Consider the following 25,261-nt stretch of genomic DNA (forward strand, 5'->3'; position numbering starts at 1 on the left):
GGTAGGGATTTAAACTTGGGACCTAAATCTGTGAAACAGCAGCATAAACAGCTTTTCTGTTTTTTTACATTTTTTAAGAGTTGATAAGAAGCACTATTGATTTTTTTACTCATAAAACTATAAAAGTTTGACAACTTTGACATTGGCAATTTCTAAAATACATTTAATTATAAAATTTTGAAAACACAGCTATTTGTTAAACAAACAAACTTCATGGATTGAATGATCTTATTTTGTTCTTGAAACTTTTTTTTATATACATAAAAATACAGAGAAAGAAAGACTTTGCTCTTACGTGGGGTCATTGGCAAGATTGAGAAAGAGACACACGTTGTCCATGGTACCATTCTCCTCAAAGTCTGATTTAAAAAATCTGGCAGTTTCCATGTTGACCTGCCAATAAAAGTAAAAATGAAAGCATAAATATCATTCTGAATAGCATTGTTTTCAAGGGAAACTGAAGTTGAAACTGAGAGACAGAGAGAGTGAAACATATTTATAAGTTAATGAGGAGTCATTTTTACAAAAGTCAAAAGTCATTTCCCACCTTTCCTTCTGCTTTCACCCAACAATCTTTTCACTGCTTATTGTCATTGGATTGAACCCATCATTGATAGCTGTATCTAGCCATTAAGTTCATAATTGCTTTGAAATTTATTTTTATTAATGATAATATCTCACATCTCTACTTGTGTCTCATGCATCTCTTTCTTTGGCTACATTGACCATGTGGTAATCACATGAGGGTCATATGTCTTCAATTATCCCATTATTCAAATAGGCACGTTTCAAGCATGGATACTCATTCCAGGTGAGTTTAGAGTAGCCCATCAGCCAAATGAGCACACCTTTGGGATGTGAGAGATAAAAATAAAATACTGTACCTGGAAAACTTCACTCAGAAACAAGGACAACAAGCAAACTCCACGCTGAAAATGCATCAGGCCAAGAACTTAGCAGCCTATTGGGAGCTGTGAGGGAGCGACAACTGCCAGAACTATTGACTTAATCGTAATCTTTACATTTGAAGAAACTGACTTTATTTTTAAAGTGTAATCTGCTTTTTGTAACAATGATAAAATAATAGCTACTATAAAACATATGTTTATCTTAATGATCTATTGGCAAAGTTGAGGGATGGTATCAAATAACACTTCAAACACTTCAAATTAAAATCTCACTGTTAACCAACTTTGAAAACGTGAGAAGGTCGTTTAATTTGCCAGTGTTCATGTTGTGAAAATATGGATACAATAGTTTATACTAAGATTTGTAAAACTCCTGAAAAAACTATGTTAGTCAAAGAATATACAATGAATGTTAGTATGTATGTGTGTATGATCTATACAAACAATATAGAAAAACGTATATAACCTTCAAAAAAAGTGACAGTTCTTGCTGATTAAATAAAAGTGATGTCTCATACTGTTTTAAAAAAGTCATAGTACTTGTTGCTCAAACAACAGTCATTTTTCACACATATGAGTACCTTTTCAACATGCTTGTCCTCTCTCAGAACCTTGTAGGATAATGGCTACCACCAAAAATTATTATTAGTTAGTTTTTATATAGCTTTATTCAAAAGATTTACATTCACATAAAGTACACTTTACAATAACATCTTATGAACTGTTTGTATTGATAACCATGAAGTACCTACGACTCTTGGGGCATAACCATCAGACATACATGCCACATAACCAATAGAAGGGTAAGAGTGTCACTGGCAAGCATTATTTGGCTGCCTTTGTGGGTTTATACAAAATTTGCCAACTGTTATTCTAGAAAGTGTATAACCAAAGGAGTAGCACACATACCAGTGTTCATAGAAAATGTAAAAACTAGGTTATACTGTATATGAAACATACAAGTGCTCCTTTATTTCATCAATGCTCTCAAAGTTGAAGGGAGTTAATCTGGTTTAATATACTGCAATAGTAAGCTGCTAAAAATGTTACAATAATTACAAATATACATAAATATCAGAAAGATATTCAGTTTTTCTACAAGGGTAAAAACAGTAATTGGTGTGTTTTCCTTTGTCTGTGTGGCTGGATTTTTACATTTACAACATAATATAGCCTACCTTTGTATGTGTTACACATTTGCCCATGACTATCATTTAATAAAATGGCATGCAGCCCACTTTTATCTGATTAGTTTTAATTAAATAATTGAGAAAGCTCGATTTTAGCAACTTTTCTATTCTAGCACTTTCAAAGCATCAATCCCTATCTCTTTCTCTATCTCTCTTTCCTAGCAGGTTACTATCTTAGGTTCCATGTAATGTGTTTACTTCACAAGGGCATTTGAGCATTCAGGTTCACTTGCATGATAATGACAAGTTCAAAGAGGCTCAGAGTGATGTTAAAAAGCTGGGGCTTTATTGTGATTTTAAAGGTCAGGCGAATTGATTGCCTTGATTTGTGCATCCAGGGCTGCAAGCTAACGCTTTCAGACAGACTTACTCCCATTGCCGCAAAGACGATAGCAAAGTTGTCCTCATGAAAGTCGCCTACGCTCTTATGCTGTTTAACCAAACCAGCCTGTCTGCAGATTTGAGCTGCAATCTGAAAGAAATTAACCAAAAAATGCACATTAATAAACAGTAAGTATAAATAATTGAAGCAGAGTTCATAGTTTAAAAGAAGTTTTATAGCTAACACAGTGGGCTGTGGACCAGGAGCCTGCTGATTCCATCTCTGTCCCATGCTTGCTAAACCTGTCAGTGCCAAATTTCTAAAATATATGAGAGTAGTATGGTAGAGTGGATAAGGCATTGGGCTCCAGTTGTAAAGTTTCAGGTTTAATTCCCTTATTCGACTCATTGAATGACCATGATTAAGTAACTTCACTTAGTTGAGCTCCAACTGCAAAGCAGATAATCTTGAAAGGTGACTGTCAATGATGACGTTAATAAAAAAAAAATACTAGCATAAAATATTTCAATAACTTTAAACAGTTTTTATTTACAAGTAGCTTTGGATAAAAGAATCAGCTAAATAAAAAATACAAACAACTGTACTTCCATTTATTCAAAATCAATGAGTTATAGGAAGCCTCAAAACTCCAACTAGATCAAGACCCTTTAGTTAGCCCTGGAACAAAGAGCATTTGTTTTCATGTAATGTATTTTGTCATTTTGTGTTGTAACTGGTTGATATGTAAGGCTTTTTTTTGTGGTAATGTACTTACTGTTACAATTTGTCGGGTATTCCCCTCCTAATATAAGCTATCCATCCATCCATTATCCAACCCGCTATATCCTAACTACAGGGTCACGGGGGTCCGCTGGAGCCAATCCCAGCCAACACAGGGCGCAAGGCAAGAAACAAACCCCGGGCAGGGCACCAGCCCACCGCAGTAATATAAACTACTGATTTTTTTTTTTTTTTTTTGCGTTTTCTGTTTTGATTTTATTGTACCAAGCTGTGTAATATAATATGCTAACTGGACATGCACTTAATGGTGCCATATAAAATAAAGATTGAGTGATAAGGTGAAGCTTTAATTGTTCACTACAATAAGTGTCATGAAAACGTTTGATAATAATGGTTTGATTTGGGTTTTCTTTCAACAATCTACCCCCAAAAACTGCATGGGTTTTTAAGCTTTTAGCAACATTTATAGCAGTCAATTTGTGCTATATATCATTTAGATGAGGTAGAGCATATAATACCATCTCCTTTTCTACAGGAAGTGCCACAGGAAGCTCATCAACAAGCACCTGGAACACATCCGGGTGACAATAATAGGGGCCGCCTTCCTACAGTCGAGGAGCTGGAGTCGGGTGCTGGAGTAGGACAAAGCTCCAGTGAGGAGAGGAAGGGCGGCCCACGGACATTAAGAGGCCCGAAGAAGGGTGTTGTAGTGTTGCACTGTGTGTGTGCAGGATTTGGACTTTGGGGACAAATTATAATAAACGTGTGTGTTTTTTAGAACTGCTGGTGTCCATCTGGTTGGTGTCCGGGCTGGTTATCTCACACTACCAAAGCTTACTGCTGCCATCCTACACTCCAGCCGCATCAGGTATCTGCGCGTACCAAATGACCAGCCTGATCAGCCTTGTCACTTTGCAGCTATGGAGGAAGGCTACACACTAAATGGCTAACTGAACCAGGTGATTGATATAAACAGAAATAGACAGAGACTTGACATAGTGTATATGTTCCAGCCTTCTTATTTGCCCTGTGAATAGGGCAGCAAAGCCACAAATGCACTTTGACTTGCAAAGTTTCCAAATGAGTCAAGAGTCTTGGGTCACAATTGTATGTGAAGGGAGGAGATTATATTGTTTTGGCAATTAAACACTTCACAGCCTGGCATAATGTCTGGGTCACACAGTAAATAATACAGGCTCTTCAAAAGGAGATCTTCTGACCAGGCACTCAGATGGCCCAGGAGGAAGCTGGAGTTCACTCCACACCATGACAGAAAGAGAGAGAAATAAAAAATTTCAGAAAAATTCATCTGAATCAACTCAATTGGTAAAAAAGAATCTGCTAAGTAAGAGTCTTTCGGCATCTCAGAAGGAAAAGCAAGTTCATCCAGCTGGAGTCCCCATTCACTTTTTGCATCCATTGCAAATTTTTTAATGTATATAGTGCAAATGCTAATTACATTTTTCTTGTCAGTAAAACTGATTTGATTGAATTTCTTTTACAATGAGATACAGATACTGGACCATATATAAATGTGTTATTATACAGGTATATATAGAAAAAAAATCTCTAAAGATTCTCATAAAAGGAAACAACATGACAGCCTGAGTCTCCTTCAGTGCCCAAGAGCACATCAGAATTAAACTATTTAGAGGATACCTCATTATGTGGCAGGCCTGCAGCAGAGAAGATAGGGATTTTCTGGCCACGAGCAATGCTGTTCATGCCATCAATGGGTGAGATGCCTGTCTGAATCATTTCCTCTGGATAAATGCGCATCTCTGGGTTGATAGGTTGCCCTGTGAATAACAAAAACACAGTTAAATGTACTGCACTTGACACCTTCATGCTAATAAACCTGTCAGATTAAGAAGGCAATATCAATACTAGCTCCTACTCAATAACACAGAATGTTGCCGTTCTGCCAGGAAAGGTGCCTTTCAGGCTAATTTCCAGTCCATGTTCACCCAGTAGTTTATTAGTAAGCCAATGGTCTCCTTACTCATGGGATCTGAACCCAATCAAGACCTTACCAGACTGCCTGGAATAAAGCTTTGGCACACATGTGTGATTGGGAGACAGGCTCAAAAAGTGTACGTTCCCGCCAGACCAGGGATTAGCACTGCCCTCTATATCTTTCTCCTCTCTTCTTGCAGAACAACCGACAACCCTTCAAACTAAAGATTACTTCTGGCCCTCAGAAGACACCCACAACACCACTTCCGGTTCCAAGCCTCAAGATCCCACCTCCTGCTGATGTCACTTCCAAGTAGAATACCCCATGACCTCATTTCCCTTCCACTTACCATATATATGACCGCCATTTTGTTGTTTTTTACTTCTGTTTTGGACTCAAGTCTGTAAAGACCTCAATCACTTTTCGACAGTATACGGGGATGATCCCCAAACCTTTGACGTGTTCTTGTGCTTTATTTACAGCATGTGACATTGATTTTAATTTCTGGCAACAATGTACAGTATAAGTTGATTGACTCAGTCTTTGATGAATGACACTGGAAGAAAGACATTTAACAATAGATTTTATAGTGCGTATAAGCTGTCCTTGTGGTGCATGGTGAACTAACACTTTAATAAGTGACTTAGTGTTTGCAACTTTTAACCCACTAACTACAGTTACTAAATTTTACTTGTTTCCAACAGACTGCAGATATGGGTGTCCAAGGGTAAAGAGCAATGACTTAAGAACTCTTTTATTCCTAGCGCTATGAGAATTTTGAATTCAGTTACTTGTGGGGAGGCTGCTGAATGCTAAATTTTAAATTGTTACTTTTTGTACTGATAAATGTAATTATTCTTTGTTGTACTAATCCTGAGTGTGTGTATATATGATACCACTGGTTGCCACTTCTTGTCAGTGGAATCTTTGTATAATATGATGAATCTGTACAACAATGCCTTTTTCTTTTCTAATTTCTTGCTGCAAACAAATTTCCCAGTAGGATCATAAAGTCTACCTACCCTAACCTAACCTAATGTATGACACAACTGCCCATTGCAAGGCACAAATACCCAAATAAATCCAAAGAAATCAGAAGAACACCAACCCTTCTGCTTTGGCAAGTGTTCTATAGTTGTTTGTTAACTGTATACCTAATGTATATCTACATTTATATAAATCAGAAAACAACACTGCAGTTGGACAGGTTATTAACAGGCATCCAATCATGAATTTCACATTTAGGACTGCAACACACCTCAGACACTCACTTTTTTCATAAATATTCACATTTTGCCAAAGGCCAACAAAAGTTTATGGATGACACCACACTCACCATTGATATCCAAAAAGTCCTCTGCCAGTACAGTGGGGCCCTTGTCGATTGGCTTTCCAGATCCATTGAAAATTCGCCCTATGGAGTTGAACAGGATAGAGGTTAATGAGAATTCATTGCAAATGAAGGAAGCTACACTTCTGAAACTTCTATAGTTTCAGCCCTAGAGTCATTCAAATGGTGAACCACAGAAAATATGTGCTCATTTGACAATTTCATGCCAACTGAAAACTTCAAATGTTCAAGTAACATTATATGATATTGCTTTATATTGCTTTTTCCCAGTAGTCTCTAATCCGCATTAAAGCAAAATAACTGGTGGAAGTTAAAATCATGGGGTATGCAGGAAAAGATGCAAACCTTGACTCAAACTTACAGTATTTGATGAAAAAAGTCAAATGGATAATGACAGTAATCATAGGTGGGAGAAAGGGGGTGTAGCCCACCAAATGTGTCAAAAAGTGATGCTACACACCTTGCTAATTGACTGTGAACTCAGGAACTAGAAGGTGTGGAGTTAGGCAAGCAAGAGTGAGTAGTCAGCAAGCACTCAGACTTTAAAGATTTTTGCTGGGAAACTCAGAAGAGTTTTCGTCATTTGCTATTTGACTTTCCTTGGTAAAATTCCAACAATGGATGGGATAAGTGATGTTATTACAGTAAGCATGGGGCAGTCTGTGAGAAGACAGGTTTATCCTATTATACATGCAGTGACTATGGTGATGAAGGTGTACCTTTGACTTGCAAGAAAGACACTCTTATGCAAATGCTATAAAGGTGTGTTGTTAAACTGTACACTTTAGAACAAAAACAAAATGGCCAGATGATCTCATAGTACAAGTGAATGTGACCAACCACTCTCAATGAATTACCTGGAACCACTAACTACTTTGACATTTTACCAACATCTTAAAGTTATTTGAAAAATCAGCAAATAATATTGACTTCAGAACCAAAACTCATTAAATACTTGCTGATCAGAAGTTTTTAAGTTAACCAAGGATGAGCACTGAACATATTTTATATATGTATGTGTCAACAGAATTAGTATTTATATCAATACCAAAGTCCACAAATCACTATACTCTACTTGTCCATTCCTATTTCTTAACTCATAATTAAATGTCCTATGATCACCAAAACCAGCAGAATGGTCCTGGAATGCCAAGATGTATTGAATGCACTGTGTAGTTCCACAGAATTAAAATAATTAGACAGCTTCACAGTACCAAATAAAAAAGACAGAGTTGTTCACTTTATGATCCCATTTATTCTGGTGATGCCCTGTGGCAGTACCATACACAAGGCAGAAATTAACCATTCATATGGTGCTAGGAAATTTCCAGGTACACCCTTGCACACACGCATTACTACTAGGACAACTGAGAACTGCCAATCACCCTAACCTGCATGTCTTGGCAATGAGAAAAAAAAAAACAGATTGCAAGGAGATAAACCAAATGGCAGTGATTTAAACCCAGATATCTGGGGCTGTGATGGACCAGTGCTAGGCAAAAAAATAACATAAAAAAAATTATAATAACGTGAAAGATTAAGAAAAAGTAATTAAGAAGACTGAAACAATTCTCACTTGGTCAAGTGTCAGCATACGGGATGCTTCAGCCTGCTTTGTTTCTTCTTGGCTACCTGTGCTTAAGGGACAGTTTGGGATGGACACTTTCTGAAATCATTAGGAGTGGATTAACAGGTCATTTTTTCATTCTGTAGGGTAGCTGACAAGTGCAAAAAGGTGTAAACAACATCGACACTGTCACCGTTCATTCAGATCAATGTGACCAGGGTGATGGCAAGTGAGGGGTGACAGGCATGAAAAGGTCAGGGAACTTCACATCTTGCACTTCCCTGCACCGAGAGTGTTTCAGGGTGGATTGCAGGGGAACAAAAGATGCTCAGCCTCTGCATCATTCTTGGCGCAGCATACATTATTGACACCATACATGTTTGCTAATCATTTCAAACAGACAACAGAACATAAAAAGTTACAATTAGAAGTAAATGTATTAGAAGCATTGCACAATGCGCACCTTAATGTGAGGGCAAACACGCTAAAGAATTCCTACCAAAGAACAGCCGCTGAAAAAATTCAACAGATAAAAAGAAAACTACGCAAAACTAGAAATCGGGAAGTCCACAATAGGACAAAATGTAGAGCAGAAAAAGCAACAAATGACTAAATCGTCAGATGACACACCAACAGCAGCCAGAGATGTCGATTACAATGACACCTGGTAGTGCCTGCAGACACGGAATAGACTCCTCTAAGAGACCCAGCCCTCCAAAAAAGAGGCGTGGCCAACGTAAGCCCAGCCCGCCTCACTGAAGCCAGAGCCCGCCAAGAAATGGCCGTGTGGCCGATTAGCTCGCGCGCGTTAACCAAGCGTCTTCACAAGACACCTGCAGGAGTCACCACCGTTCGTGACCACTTCCTGTGTATGACATCGCTTCAACCACTTTTGAATTTTGATATCGAAAAGAATCATTTCATGTTTGACAAACGATAAGAGTACACTGTTCACAGAAACCTGACCATAAATAAAAAGTAAAAAACTGAATATCTAGCTGGTGTCAGACCTACAGTGCATACACAGTGCAGAAAAAATAAAAAATAAAAGCAAGAAGGCAATTGCTACCATAGTAATTTCTATAGGTAAGTACTTTAAATTTTTAGTTCTTCCTTTCGATGACATCAGGGTTGGAGTAATACGTTTTTTACTTTTGTTGCATTATGCCAGGATTTCTCAATCACAGTCCTGGAGGGACGCAGTGGCTGCAGGTTTTTATTCCAACTAGTTTCCTAATTAGAAAGCAATCCATGCTGATAATGATACTTGGTATTGAACTATTTAGCGTGTTAATGCTTTCATTCATCCAAGAGCACTTTTAATTGCACTTAGAGTTTCCTTCTGTGAGAACATAATCCAACTGTTTTTTGGTCCAGAATAGATCTAAACTTAATGGTCTTCCAATTCCCCTCTCATTGATTTCTAAACATTTTTTTATCACAGATATTTCATGGTAAGCACGTTAGCTGGAAAGCTACTGGTTTATTGGTTATCTGCATCTCATTATTAACTAATGTCTGATTAAGAAAACAGGCAACAATTAAAACTTAAATGCAGCTGCTAAAATCTAAAATAGGCAATTAAGGGTTCTGAATGGTAACAGGCAAGAGAACTAAAATTAAGCTCAAAAAATGTATTGTTTTAATAGAAAATAAAAGAGTTCTAATTAAGAAACTGGTTAAAGTGAGAACCTGCAGCCATAGTAGACCTCTAGGACTGTAATTGAGGACCTCTGATCTGCAAAGTTACTAAAATTTGTCTTTGATGAATAAAGACACTAACAAGGCATAGAGTTAAACACCAACTTTCATTATCAGCAAGGACTGAGTTCTAATTAGGACACTGGCTACAATAAAAACCCGCAGCCACTGCGGCCCTCCAGGACCGTGATTGAGGACCCCTGCATTATACAGTCAAAATTGAGAAACAGTACCTTCATTCTTCCACGTATTTTCCAACACACTTATTAATTTCAGACTAGTCGTCCAGTTAAACCCATTTAATCCTATTGAGGGATATTGTGGCACATTGGGCACAGGGCACCAGCCAATTCTAGGGCCCACTCACTCACCCCACACTTTCAAAATACATAATAAAGGTATGAAATGATACGTTGTTTTAGGTGGCACCTGCTGTCACATAAATGTGAAAATTTTTAAGAGATTTTCAATACAAAATAAGTTAAGAATTCAAATGAATATTTACCTTGAATGTACAGAAACTGCTGTAACAGAACAACATTTAGACACTAATTTTTAACATCTATTCATGCACTACAAACAGCATTTCTATACAGTGTGTATTAATAACTTAGGCATTTTTTATTAAATCAGTTCCTTACAGATGTATATAGTACTAGGGTGTTGTACCGTGTTAGCCATTATGAATGCAGTGAGAAGTCAAGCAAAATGAAACCTTTTATTGGCTAACTAAAAAGATTACAATATGCAAGCTTTCGAGGCAACCCAGGCCCCTTCTTCAGGAAATCTTGAGTTGCCTCGAAAGCTTGCATATTGTAATCTTTTTAGTTAGCCAATAAAAGGCGTCATTTTGCTTGACTTCTCATTACAGATGTACAGAAGGAGCTATTATATTTGTATCACAAAATATGTTTGATTGAAAATGGAATGGAATGAATAAATGAATATTACCATCAATACAAAGTTGATTAGAGAATAATCAATAAGTCAATAAAAATCAAATTGGAACACAGAGCCAGAGCAAAGTAAACATTTTTAGGACCATAGTCACAAGACTGAATTGCCTTTAGCACAGAGGTTCTGCATGATATGATAATGGCTTTTCCATTTTTGTATTATCTAATTTTTATTATAAAATATTTAACAGAGGTTAATTGATTTCCATTGTTTGAATTATTTTGAATTTCATTTGGATGATTTTCAAGGGGCTTACAGGATATCATGCACAAAATTCCTAAGTACAAATAAATGTTTGTATGGATGCACATTTTAATGCAAATCTCACATTCAAAAATATAATACTTCAAATGAAAAATATGACTAGCATAAAACACAGACATAGTTGTGAATATATACTCTAAAATGAATAAAGGGTGTGAATTGCTACCTAAAATAGACAGAAAAGTTAAAATTAAACAAACACTCAAGATTTATAGAATACCTCCCTTCTAATAGCCATGGAAAGCTAAATTTTTCAGCAAGTAACTATTAGAACATTTAACTTTCATACTACGAGGGGAGGATTACTTTGAGCATAATCGTATTACCAGACCAAATTCTTCTAGTCTAACAAAGTTAACAGTTTGCTAAGGATGATAGACCCTCTTTTTAAAAAAGTTACTGAATCTCTACTTTGTCCATTCTGTTTTCATATTAAGAGGACCAGGGTGGTAATAATGGAAGATAAAATCAAACAAAAATCTTTATTTGGTGTGACATCTTCTAATACTAAGCATCATCCCAAGGCACTTTACAAGTATGGGTATACAGTACAACTGTTGACACAGTGACTGGGTGGTGGGGTTTGAACTGGCAATAGTTTATTTTTCAATTCTTTAACTTAAAACCATCCAATAATTTATGATTTAAATGAAACTTTAATGGGATGCAGTATGGGAATCAATTATCTGTCCTCTGAATTCTATTAATGCCATATGATTATTTTCAAGTTCAGACTTCATATTTTGTGTCAAAATCTACTTCATCATGTTCATTATCATCATTAAGTTGAGCTGCTTTTCCCTGCTAAATCATTTTAAAGACTGACTATATGTCATAGGTTGAGCCTCCCAGTGGGTGGTAACCTGAATCTGAAGGCCGTAGAAAAGACATTGAGAAATAAAATGAGAGCAGACGTTTAGTAAATGAAGTTATTGTGAATGTGTAAAAGAAGAACTCCTGCTATAGCCTATGAGAGAAATAAAGTCCCAGAAAGGGTATCATCCACTGCATAGTACAGACTGGGTGGCATAAAGAAGGCTAGCATGATGCTTTAAGTTTCTCCCTCATAGTATGAGACAGAGGCGGCCTTAGGAGTGTGTGGAGCCTAGGCCTGACCATGCGGGGCCGATTACGTCAAACGCTGTTACCGGTATGTGTGGACTGTATAAACTTGTGTGCAAATTTTATTAAAATAATGTTAACATACACCGGATTTTCTCATTATAGTATTCATCCAAACTTTTGCAAGATAACCAACAGATTTTATCAAAATATAATCTATTTAAAAAGTGCAATTCACAATTCATAATAATACCATGACAATGTGAAATGCAATGTGGTGTCATGCGTAAATTAGCAGGGCCTCTTCTAGAAACGTACCCATATTGTAAGTATTCTCTGAGTCTCGATATGCGATAAGGGTTCTTCTTAGAAGCATCTCAAATATATATACAGTATATATATATAATATATATATACTGGAGAATATAACTTGACAAATCCGCTTGAACGGGACATGCGGACCTCAAAAGCAGGGCCCCCTTAGGCATGGAGGCCTGGGACAGTCGCCCCACTTGCCATCCCCAAACACCACTCTAGGTATGAGAATACCAGGTTCATGTTGATTGAGTTGAGCAACTAAAAGCTGCCTGACCCTCAGAGTTGGCACTACATGGCGTGTAGTAGAAACAGGGACCAGAAGCATTACAAGCCCACAGATAACAGGTAGGGGGTGCTCAGTGAAGTGAGATCATACATTTTGATAGCAAAAATACATTGTGAGAAGACCCTGTTTTACATAAAATACACTATATCATCATTTATAGGAGACAGGTATGGCAAAATGCATAGTTACATGATGCGCATGTGTGAGTCATGCTGCCTGCTTTGCTGTAAACTAATGTTCATGGGTACTGCAAAATTTATTACCTGGACTATGTAACTCATTCCCTGACATTCATATCTGATGGAGGTATATTGTTGAATGTTAACCCTTCCACGGGACATAAATAGTAAGATGTAGTGTGCATAGAATGTTTTAGATAAGAATGGTATTATTCAATTGAATTGTTTGCTTGTAATACTTATGAAAAACATTTTGTCTGCCCCACACAGCAATGAAGTCAACCTTCCAGGTACCACTGTTTGAGTTGCTAATACTGTTTTCTGCAGCGTGAAAGCAATGTCCGATGAAAACCATTTACAGCAAGGTTTCAAGAAATAATAGAAATGTTCTTTAGGGAAGTGTCAGTAAACAGAACAACTATAAAGGAACAAAATCATGGCATAGAAGTTTTAGAGTACTTGAGAATCAGTGAACTGGAGCAGAAGAAAACACCAAGACAGAAAAATCAGTAAATGGAAACAGGAACCTTAGGTACTTTCCTAATTGCAAATGTTTGTAGAAAATTACTTTGATTGCAATTACATAATAATTTAGCAGTCAATGTGTGAAAAGCCAAAACCGACTTTTGTCTATGTGAGACACTGACAGATGAAGTGCAGCTATCTAATACTCCCTCTCTATGACTGTGACTGTGTAGTAATGTATACAGTATATTCACTAATAAAAAAGTAAGAAGTTTATCAATAAATTATTCAGGGCTTGATCCAGTGCAGGTAGCAGAGTCAGTACAATACAATAGAAGATATGTAAAACAATTTACAATAGAAGATATGTAAAACAATGCAAAATTTTGCATTGCTACCATGAAATGCCACATTTAACAATTGTGTCTTGGCAATAAGAATTTAAAAATTGCCTTGTGATTTCAGTTCTACTTCTTTATGTACTTAGTATCCTTTGGTTACAATGCCGTAGTTGTGTCAGCAGTTCCTTTCCAGCAATAAGAATGAAGATTTTCTAAATGCTGATAGTAAGATTCAAACACAATCCACACATCCTATTTCTGTTTTATTCCAGCTACTCTAACTAATTTCAAATGTCAACAAGGTACTGCTGTCTGGTTTGAAAGATCTGAAAAAGAAAAGTTTTATAAAAACGCATATCATTTTTATGATAAATTAACTTAAGTTCTGAAAACGGCTTTGCATTATTCCAGTGCCAAATACTAAATACTCATTTTGTTCAGAGGCACCGGTGACAACTACTATGGGCGTCAATGTTCAGTTCCTATGTTTTACGCATATTATATTTCAAGAATGGTCTTCTCCTATTAAACCTGTAACACTTCAGTTTTTCTGTTCTTCTGCCTCTTACTTTTATATACAGTCATTGCAAAAAAGTTAACTATCTTCTAATGTGTTGAAGATAGTGCTAACTATTAAAGGAACTATGTAAAATTAAATCTGTTCAATAAAACATAACCAATATATACTAGCCATTAGTTGAGGAATCATTGTAGGAATTTTATTCAGTCTGAATACAATTAAATGTGCTGTTCATTAGAGGTTGGGGTCAGACAAACCTGTGGGACACAGTGTTCTTAAATCTGCTGAGATGACCTAGTATAATATTCCATCCTATTCATTCCCATTATAGTATGCATGTCAATAGCCCCAACTGTAAAAATATGGCATTTCACATCCTATTGCAATTACATGACTGTTCACTATAAGTTCGTTAACAAATAACCTGTCAAGGATTGTTAAGGAAACAGTAACGGCGTACTGCAGTGAATACAATTGACTTGAGCATTCCTAGTTTTCATCCTCTGTCTCTCTGTACGTTTAGCATTTGTTTGTTCAGAGGTTGATGTGCTTGCTGCTTCCTGAGCAGCTCTTCTTTTCTCCACCCTAGTTGCCCGCTTCTTCTCTTTTTTCGTCAGCATCTTTTCGCGTTAAAACTGAGTGTTTGTGTGGCAATTACTTTGTACGTTTCCTTAATTTTTCACTTAAGCTGGCACTTAAGTCTTTAATCTGCTTCAAGAATGATTTAAGATATGAAAAAGTAGGGGAAGTGACAGCAAAGGTGGTAGGGATGAGAATGCACCCATATGCATGCACCGCACGGCCGCAGTGCTGGCCGCTGCCGAGAGTTGATTCTACAATGAAATATAATACAAATAAGAGGAATAACCTTGGAGGTCAATCATTACCCCGAAAGCGGATAGTAGACGTCACGCAGTATATGTGCACCAAATTTCAGGTCAATAATTCAGACTGTTTACAAGCTACAGGTGATTTAAAATCATGGACAGACATACGGACAGTCACGTAATATAAAAAGACTAGACATTAAGCCCGTTACAATAACGGGCGCTAGAACAGTAGTCCATAAACATTAGTAGGAACAGTCTATATTAAATGGCAAGGGACCTTTTATCTCATTAAATTTTTTCCGTAAAATGCCTGTAATTTTCTCTGACAGTAATATTGGCTTTGCTGTCCGTAATATGCATTTAATTTCCTGTCACAACAGTAGGAAATCAGCAGATTCTCCCCAGCTGATTTAATGTGCGCGAAAATAAATCTACTTTTAAAAGTCATTGTATTGTAATATTATGAAAATTCGTATATTTAGGAAAACCCCTTCAACGACTGACACTTTACACTTTACTGGGCCAAGCTTCTTAATCGCAAATCTGACATCCTCAGAGTGAACACTTGCACAACAATGGCGAAGCTGGTCTCCGTGTCTCAGTACCCAATTGGATTTTTCGTGTTTTATGTTTTAGGTCTTACCTCATTTACCGAAATCCGATTGGATCGGCCGCGTGATATTTTATAGGTCCCGCCCTCTCTGTCTTCTGTGACACGTCAGGCGGCCTTTGAAGTGTTGCACCGTGCCCCGCGCATGCGCATTTCACCAGAAGACACACACACACGGACACTGGATGCACATAAGGGTTTTATTAAAGAGGATTATAAAAATTTAAGAAATATCAGTTTAAAGAAAAAACTTTCAATATATGTATATAAAGGTACATAAAATATACATCCATCCATTATCCAACCCGCTATATCCTAACTACAGGGTCATGGGGGTCTGCTGGAGCCAATCCCAGTCAACACAGGGTGCAAGGCAGGAAACAAACCCTGGGCAGGGCGCCAGCCCACCGCAGGGCGCACACACACACAAACACACCCACACCCACACACCAAGCACACACTAGGGACAATTTAGAATCGCCAATGCACCTAACCTGCATGTCTTTGGACTGTGGGAGGAAACCGGAGTACCCAGCGGAAACCCATGCAGACACGGGGAGAACATGCAAACTCCACGCAGGGAGAACCCAGGAAGTGAACCCAGGTCTCCTAACTGCGAGGCAGCAGCGCTATTCACCACGCCACCGTGCCGCCCTACATAAAATATGCATGTGACAAAAAAACAATATTTTATATTTAAAACAAGTTTTTAGTTTATAAATGCATCTATCTTTATGCAACCCACAAACTTTGCTGAATGATATAAATGATATACTGAAGATTTAACTACACAGATAGTAAGATAAAGAGCAGGAACTTGTATTGCGCTAGTAACATCCTCATTGATATCACAATCATGTTTGAAGAGAAAAGTGCTCTCAGCTTACATTGACTTCAGTTTGCAGTGGAGACCCTGGAGAATAAAACCTGAAAAATATGCCTGGAGTTGCCTTTGTAAAAAGAGACCATTATTTTGGGCACATAGCACCATCTATAGGGAAAAATGGTTACTGTGTGGAAAATTACGATAGTTGTTCTCTTTCTTCTTAAAAGCATTAAAATTATGAATATAGTATTATACACGTTACAAATTAGACATAGCAGGACTATTTTGAAAGAAATTGCGATATAGTGAAAAATATTAATAACAATTTTTTTTAAATAAAAATTTATTTAAGTGCTACGACCAAAAAACTTTACGTTTCTTTTTTAAAATTTTTACTATATCTATTTTATTGTCTTTGATATATGTTGGCTCAATCACTGTGTGAAGTCTGCCCTTCAGGTAGGTACTCTGGCTTCCTGAAGATGTTCATATACTATTAATTTAGTCAAATCAGTAACTATTTGAATGTGTGTAATTGTGCTTTGGATTGATATATCCCACATCTTTTTCTGCAATTCGTAATAGAGAAAACGAGCTCAGAAACTGGACGGATGAATGAATTAATTCTAATATTGCATAAACTGATGAGAGCGTGGCTTGACGGCTGAGGTTCTAGGCTTAAAAAACATAAAGATGCAGACACAAGTTACTTCAACTGTCAAAACTGTCAAAAAGCAATACAATTCAAGTAGTTCCTGAATGTATACCGACGTCCTATTATTTATTACATCCATTTTGCCTATGTACTCGTAATTTGAATTTATTTAACTTGTGTGGCCTATTCTTATTATCATTATTATATGACTACTGCAATTTTTTAATAATAATGAATACAGTTAAAGTATTTCTTTACTTCTATGCAAGATTTATTGCAGAATAATAATAATAATAATATCAATTTCTGAAACTGTTTATTCAAATTAAAGATCACGGGTGTCCAGCATTATTGGTGTAATAATAACGTTTTCAAAAGTGAAGGTACACGCAAAAAAAAAAAAAGAATCGTTGAGGATGTCCACATTTATGTATCTAATTTAAATTACTTTAACTTAAAAATGTTTGGTGGTATTCTTTACATTTTTCTACGTAGTTACATTGACTTAAATTTGTTACTTGTCACGATAACGCTGTTAATTTAAATCGAAATAAAACATTCGGATTATTTTCAGATTATTTTCTTTCAACCGAAACATAATCCATCTGAGGGACTGTTGTCATTACTCACTTATTTTGTATTAACAATACTAAAAATGAATACTTTTCTAATCCCCAAAACTTGGTATTCCAATTTTCCTTATACACCTTTAAAAGTTCATTTAACTTAAAATAATCAAGTTTGGTATACATACCTACCTCACATTTATATGCTATTTTGCAAAAAGAACCGCCCTTTTTGTTGACAACACATTTCCGCAGGATTTACACATCTTTGTAAACTTGGAAACAATATTAATGACTTTTAGTAAATTGATTTTTTTCCTAATGCCATGGGGTTAATACGCTTCCCTATTGTTGGGATGCGGGAGCCAATTCATGATCATTTTTTTATACACGTCACCCACCCTGCATCGAAAAAGCATATTTATCTGTGTTTCCTGTACAACAATGTAATAAATGTCAATATTGCATGAAAAGTGCGATTATCTAAAATATAACTTGTTCACTTTATGCGGTAATAAGTAAACCATTACACGCATAATAAGTGGAACAATCTTGATAATGACGCCAGATGTATGTTATGTTCTTGATTAACTTCGGCTTAGCAAATTAAATGTTATTTGAATGCGATTATTGAACTGGATTTCAACATAAAAATAGTATGTCGATTGAAATGTAAAATGTTTGTTTAAAAGATACTCAACAAACTATTCTAATTGATTTAACTTTAAGCCAAGACAGTTTAGTTGTTCTCGTATTTACTTCAAATAAACACGTCCCATTTATTCAAGTCATTTTCGTAGAACTAATTAAAGAACGAGTTTAGGTTAGTCCAATAAACTATTTTTGAGTGTATATTTTATATCTCTTTTGGTAGCTAAATATGTTATTAATATTTATTAATTTCATGCAATAAAACAGGAAGGTATATTTTTAGATAGATAGATAGATAGATAGATAGATAGATAGATAGATAGATAGATAGATAGATAGATAGATGCTCTATTAATCCCCAAGGGGAAATTCACAAACATTATAAAACTATTTTTAATAGTCTATTCCCTTTTATTATTAATAACTAATTAAGCGCGATCATAATTATTTATCAAAGATTATGATTACAAGTTTAAAAGTTTAAAGCCCATTTGTTTATTTATTTATTTAGGTGGTACTTCTTAACTCACCCAGCATGTCCTCGGATACTGGGGTGCGTAGGATGTCCCCGGTGAACTCGCAGGTGGTCTGTTTGGCGTCAATTCCAGATGTCCCTTCAAACACCTAGAAAGAAAGAAAGAAAGAAAGAAAGAAAGAAAGAAAGAAAGAAAGAAATATTCGCATTTTAAAAATTTTAACCTTACTGCAAAACAATCATAATGCTTTCTTTACATTATTTTTTATTTAAAGTTGCAAAATACAATTCTAAACAAAAATTCAAAACTGTACTGCAATTATGGACACGGCACCCGCAATTCTGTTCTTTAAAATGTTACTTTTTAGGAAAGTTAATATTTTTGCATTTGATACGCTTTTTCGGAAGCATTCCTTAATGGCTCAAATATTTTTTTTTATCATTTTAAAATTATTTTTTTCTCATCTGAATGTTTGTGCATACGCTGGATTTTTTCAACAGTAAGGATGATTTTACAGAATCAGGTTTATGTTGAAATGTTTCTGCTCGTGTACTCATCGAAAGTATTCTCTAGCCGATTATAATGTATAGAAGCAGATTTGGTTATGATACTTTAAAAAATGATTTGCAGAAAAATATTAGGCAGCATTTTTTTTTCTTCGGTTTTATATCAAAAAACATAGTAGAATATCTACAGCTAATTCAGGGACCGATTCGTTGTAGAAATCAGGATGCCCTTAGGCGCATTTTTCTCGGCCATCTGCAGTTAAGTTACATGTGAACTAATTTTTAATAGACTAAACCGTTTCACTTTTATTTCATCATCTTTTAATGCAAGCACCATGTAACACATGTTACTTCTGAATTGTCTCATTTAACACCTGGATGCTTGTTTCACTTACTGATTTGAAAAACACATTTTTAAATACGCTCATAGGTTGTAATGGAGCACAGAAAATTAAACGAATGATTGACGTGCACGTACACTCTTGGTAGATGTATATACAGGTGTTATTAGTACAGCTACCAGAATTAATATGCGATCGTGTAACATCAGGAATACGAGTGAACTAAGTTTGATGATTAAGCAGCGAATTCTTATCTATCATGTGTGTTGGAAAAAAACATATTTCATTGCTTCAGTTCAATAACAAAATAAACAACACCTTTCTTTATAAATTCTTATTTTTTTGCGTAAGGAAAAGTGAATAACGTTATATTAATTTGAAACAAATTATAAGCGTTGATCAAAATCATAATGTAGTTCTCTCCTCAAATTTTATGTGTTATAAGATATTAAATTACCTTTGAAATATTATTTTAAAAATTTGTAAATATTTTTCAATATATGACAAAGAAAACATATATATGATCAACTTACTGGTGAGGCCCTATCCCTGCGTTTTCATTGTCTTTCATTGTCAACGATACCAGTAGATACGGAAAAAATGTCTGGCAAATTTGAGGGGAAAAAAATAAAAATCATTGCAATAACAACAACGGGGTCTTTATTAATACAGTGTTGAGATTAATGTTTTCTGTTAATTGTAATATTTAGAAAAGTCGAGTTTATGAAGAAACGAAAAAAAAATACGTATTAAGAATAAATCGTCCATTCTGCTGCCATGCGCGAGATATGCATTATCCTTTATTTCCATAATTCATAAAACTTCTGCTTTACGGAAACAGCAGTAATTGAAACTGCAGCAATCTAGGCTGGAATACTGTATGTATAGTTCCAGTTCGAAATAAACCATTGCGTACAGCAAATTCATGGGACAGTTGATTAAATTTTGGAAAAAGCGTTATCTAATAAAATTAATAAAGTTCAATTAATAAATAAATAATAGTCTCAATTCCATTAAAATTGTTCAAGTCAATTTTTCTCATTTGACGGGTGTCGATTTAATTTTTGGAGAGGTACGATTTTACATCTCGAAACTAGTATGGTATTAGTATTACTAGCCCGAGCCCAAAGTGAAGTATTTTAGAATAGACCACAACACCCGAAGAATATGAGGAACAACTGCAAATACACAGAGCCGATGGGGGCGGGGGAGGGGGTAGAGGGAGGTACAAACTGGGCTGGGTTTCAAGTGTTCTCAGGCCCACCTACTTATTACACGCAGATAACCTCATTTAAACTTTTAGATCTGTTGGCGAAAAAGACTTTTTTTTCCTTTCACATATCTGCTCTTATTTCTTAGAAATAGAGGCTACGTAGATGATTTTACCCTAGACGCAAAGAATTAATTAAGCTTGTGAATGATATACAAATAAAATGTCAGGTGCACAGTGATAAAAGATGTGTTTTACTTTTCCTTGTATTGCGTCTACAACAAATCAGATAAAGTGAAGGTTGATTGAATGTGATGTACTTTGTATTTTCCCAATGCTAAAAAGCATATTATTTTATAAAGCTAGAGCAAGAAGCATCTACTTTATTGCTCGTTAAATAGTGCATACTGTGTTAAACGCAAATTTAATTTTACTGTGTATACATAACAATAAACTTGACTTGATTTGTTTATCTATGGCCAGGTCTGGTGCTCAGACGAATCATATACTATTGTACAAAAGTTCAGTTGGTATCGATATGTGCAACAGTTGTAATAAAAGAGCGCCGTGACAAGGACAGAAATAAATGCGCGTTTAATGGAATTTAGCTGCTAAAATATATAACATGAATATTTAGTCATTTAAACATAGTTAAATGTATAAGACAAAAAATCTATCCGTTGTGCACTTGAATAATAAAATTGTAGATTATTTTAGAATAAATTATCTGTTTTTTGACTGATACGACGAGTTGAAGAAATACTTAAGCGCCTTTTTGAACGAACACAGCTTAGATTTTGTATGTGAATGTGTATTCATGTTTAAATATAAGCACTGCAATTATTTTCAAATCCATCTCTGATTTAATTTGCTTTTTTCAATTTCGGATCCTTTCACAATGAGAATCGTGTTCAAAGCATTAACCAACACCGAGCAGGATTCCAGTCAATCGCAGAGCACACTCATATACAGTATGCATATTACCGAGTCAGTTAAGAGCCAATTCATTAAGGTGATTCCCGTATTTCTGGGATACGGAATCCCAACACAGACACTCCATACAAGCAGCAATCAAGAAGGACAGCTGTGATACATTTTCTCGCTTTCTATATTATTTATATTTTTTGTATCCTCACAATGTTGCCTGCATGATGCTAGAAAGACTCACATACTTATGTTAATAAGTTTCATTTTTCATACTGAAATTCTGCTTGTGAAAGAGTCCAAAATAATGCATTCTGCCTCTTGTACATGTTTATATCTTTATATTTATATCAAATCCCTTTTACCTATTCGGTATTTTAGATTGAGGAAGCATTTTATATTTTAGTCTGATTTTTAAGACACTATTTCAACATGTGTCATGACATAATTATTGGAAACTGTTAGTTTTTAAAAACATTTCAGACAAGTTTGTCAGTTATAGAGTACATTATTCTCTTCTATAGGGCATTCATATTTTACCCAAACATTCTATTGAAAAGTCGTTTTCTTTTCAGTAATATTATATGTCAGTAATCTTAGACTTTAATAGATACTATTCAGATATGCATTTCTAAAGGATAATAACAACATTACACAGGTAACATTGACAGATCTCCAAACTTTTATAATTAGTGTTCCACCGTAAGCCATGCATTGGTTATATTGTGATGGAACAGAGTAAAAAGCCTATTCAGAAAAGTTATTAATCTTATCAGTAAGTTTAATTAGTGTGACTTCCTTTTACAGGAAATGTTTGTGGTGTCTAAGGTGTTATTGTTACACCATGGTGTTTTACTTTTTTTCGTGGTGAGTTAAATGATGGCTGTTTTCAAATCATCTGACTGTGACTTCTCCTCATAGACATCTGTTTGCTGAAGCACTGAGCTTATCATCCTAGTTTGCTATGGCACTGTGCCCCCCCTCCCCCCCATCTATCTATCTATCTATCTATCTATCTATCTATCTATCTATCTATCTATCTATCTATCTATCTATCTATTCATACATACCTTTCTCATTCATCCATTATTCATTTTTATTTATTATCATGTACATTACATATCAATTATGAAATTGTTATGCTACAGTTTAACAGGGAAATGCATACAGACAATAAAACAAAAAGGAAAAAGCATGATAGTGTTAAATAATATGAAAGGTACTTAGTACAGAACTATATAGCAGAAATGTGGACTCAAATCCATTGATTTGGACTCTTGTCAGGCTTGACTCATGAATTTGATGATTTCAGAATCAACTCGAAATTAAAACTGATTTTTTATCTTGCATAGAAAGGTTTTCTGACTGATTAACCTTAGAGGTCAGTTATGTGAGGTCTGTGGTAGTCTTGCTGAAGGTAAGAAAAGAAGCCTATTTCAATGAATCCCAAGGTATCTACAATACAAATATTTTTTATGTAGTGTTTTAAGTGTATTGTTTTACTTAGTTGGTCCACAGGAGTGCATTGCTGGCTCCCCAATCCAGCATTCTTGTTTCAAATTCTGCACTCATTGCCGTCTGTTTGGACTTACATGTTCTTCCTGTGTTTGTTTATGTGGTGCTGTGGTGTCACCTGCTGCACTCGGGTCCCAATCCAGGTGGTTTGTCGTGTGGTGGGTGTGGCAATACAGATGTCAACAGGTATGCATAAAGGGAACACCCACTATCATCAAGTAGGCATCTCTCAAGAGACTCAATGTTTCTTTCCTTCTGACTACCTAATGAATAGAACCATGGGAGAAAACATCATGGATAGTCCCAGGCCACTGTGCCACAATAACTACAAAAAGTGCTTAGGATTTAAAAATCACCTGTATGTTCAGGGCAGAGAATCTTTACAACAGTTGTGACTAATAGGCTTCTAGAGGCTTGGGGCATTAACAGTAGATGCCATCTACAGTATGTAATGATTTTAACTTAATTAAATGTGTTAGCGTTGGGTTGATGAAGAGGTAATTGGAGACACTGACATAGAATTTAATGCATAATCTGAGGAGTTTTTCTCTCCACAAACATACCAGCCATTAATCCATGTCCTTGCCTTATCTTTTTTCATGCTTCTCTTAATAATTAATTGTATTACAGGAAATTTATCCATGAAAGTAAAGCTAGATGCACGCTTATGCATTGATTTTTTAAAAACTTATCACCAAATGTAGTTATTAACAGTGCAAATAATTTTGTTTTATTTCACGATTACTTATATAATGTAATCACACAAATGCATTTCATCATGAAAATGATTTCTTCTTCAGCATAAATCTCTGTATTCTAACTGAATGGTCAGTACATGAATTTAATGTGCTCTCTCTGGTGACTGCGGTTTGTCAAAACGGCTGGCACAAACCATTGCCAGTTTAAAAAGCACTTAGCTAATAATGAATGAGTCAGGGAGTAAATATATACTGTATATGTTAGTATGTTTCCAGTAATTCATTGCACTGGAGTGTACTCTTAGTGTAAGATAAAATTCACAGTGTCAAGAAGGACCGTACAGTAAGCGATGGGGTTCATTGAACTACATAAGACCTTTCAAACCCAATCCAGTTTGAGGCCAGTGTTGGCTACAGTTTCTTGTGCAATACTAAAAATAATGGAAATCTGTTTTTAAGAGTGCATTAGTGAACTACTATATAGTTCTTCAACAACACAGCTGTCATTTAATGAGTTGGAGACATTCTAAAATATTGCACTTTCAGAGTACCTAATGTTCAAGAAATGGATGCTTACGAGGTGTCATTGAATCATTTGCAGGAATGCTCCTAACTTGCATGGAAGGCACCTATTGATTTTTCATCTAAGCAAAATTCTTACCTGAACAATGGCTTTGGATCCAGAAACTTCAAGCACCTGTCCACTCCTTTGGATCCCATTTGGAAGAGTGAAATTTACAATTTCTGCAAATCTGGGGAACTGCCAAAAATATAATAGCAAGTCAGGTAATAGTTGCGTTTATTGTATTAAACCCTGTACCTGTTAAAGTTAAGGTAGAAACTGGCAGGTGAAAGACCTCAAAATTATTGCAAAAGAATAAGGAAATAAAGAAAATTAACAACAAGTTAAGGAGAAAAGAATAGTCAAAGTGCAGGCTAAGGTCTGTTAATAAAAGATAAAGTGTACTAAATACTAAAGCCAAAGGATAGGGTTGAACATAGTCTAAAAAATTGAGTAAAAAACATCTTAGACAAACTAGAAAGCCGATTCCTCATTTATAAACTTGCTATACTTAGAGATGTGCATAAGCCATTTCTTATACAAAATAAAGGTTTATGATGCAGAAAATATAGTGTGGAAACTGATTTAATATCAGACTTTTTTGGTGTTGGCATTTTAACAACTCTAGCCGGTATGACAATGAAGAGAACAGAAAGTATCATTTCATTGTGCATTTCAATAATGTGTTAGTCACATTCTGATGCCCATCTAGCCTTCCATTTTCTAAGCTTGCTTTTCTATAGCAGAGTTGTATCACAGTTA

At 35.5% G+C, this 25,261-nt stretch overlaps 1 protein-coding gene across 1 annotated transcript in view; it reads right to left on the reverse strand.

Annotated features, from left to right (window-relative positions):
* The window catches only part of LOC114651624 (V-type proton ATPase subunit B, brain isoform-like), an 85,288-nt gene that overhangs the window by 13,748 nt on the left and 46,279 nt on the right, over nucleotides 1-25,261 (reverse strand). The window contains 6 exon segments of the mRNA XM_028801446.2: nucleotides 296-393; nucleotides 2,469-2,570; nucleotides 4,821-4,960; nucleotides 6,455-6,532; nucleotides 18,798-18,891; nucleotides 24,599-24,697. Coding sequence (XP_028657279.2) covers nucleotides 296-393; nucleotides 2,469-2,570; nucleotides 4,821-4,960; nucleotides 6,455-6,532; nucleotides 18,798-18,891; nucleotides 24,599-24,697 — 611 coding nt within the window.

Source organism: Erpetoichthys calabaricus, chromosome 5, assembly GCF_900747795.2.
Source record: "Erpetoichthys calabaricus chromosome 5, fErpCal1.3, whole genome shotgun sequence".
Lineage (NCBI taxonomy): Eukaryota > Metazoa > Chordata > Cladistia > Polypteriformes > Polypteridae > Erpetoichthys > Erpetoichthys calabaricus.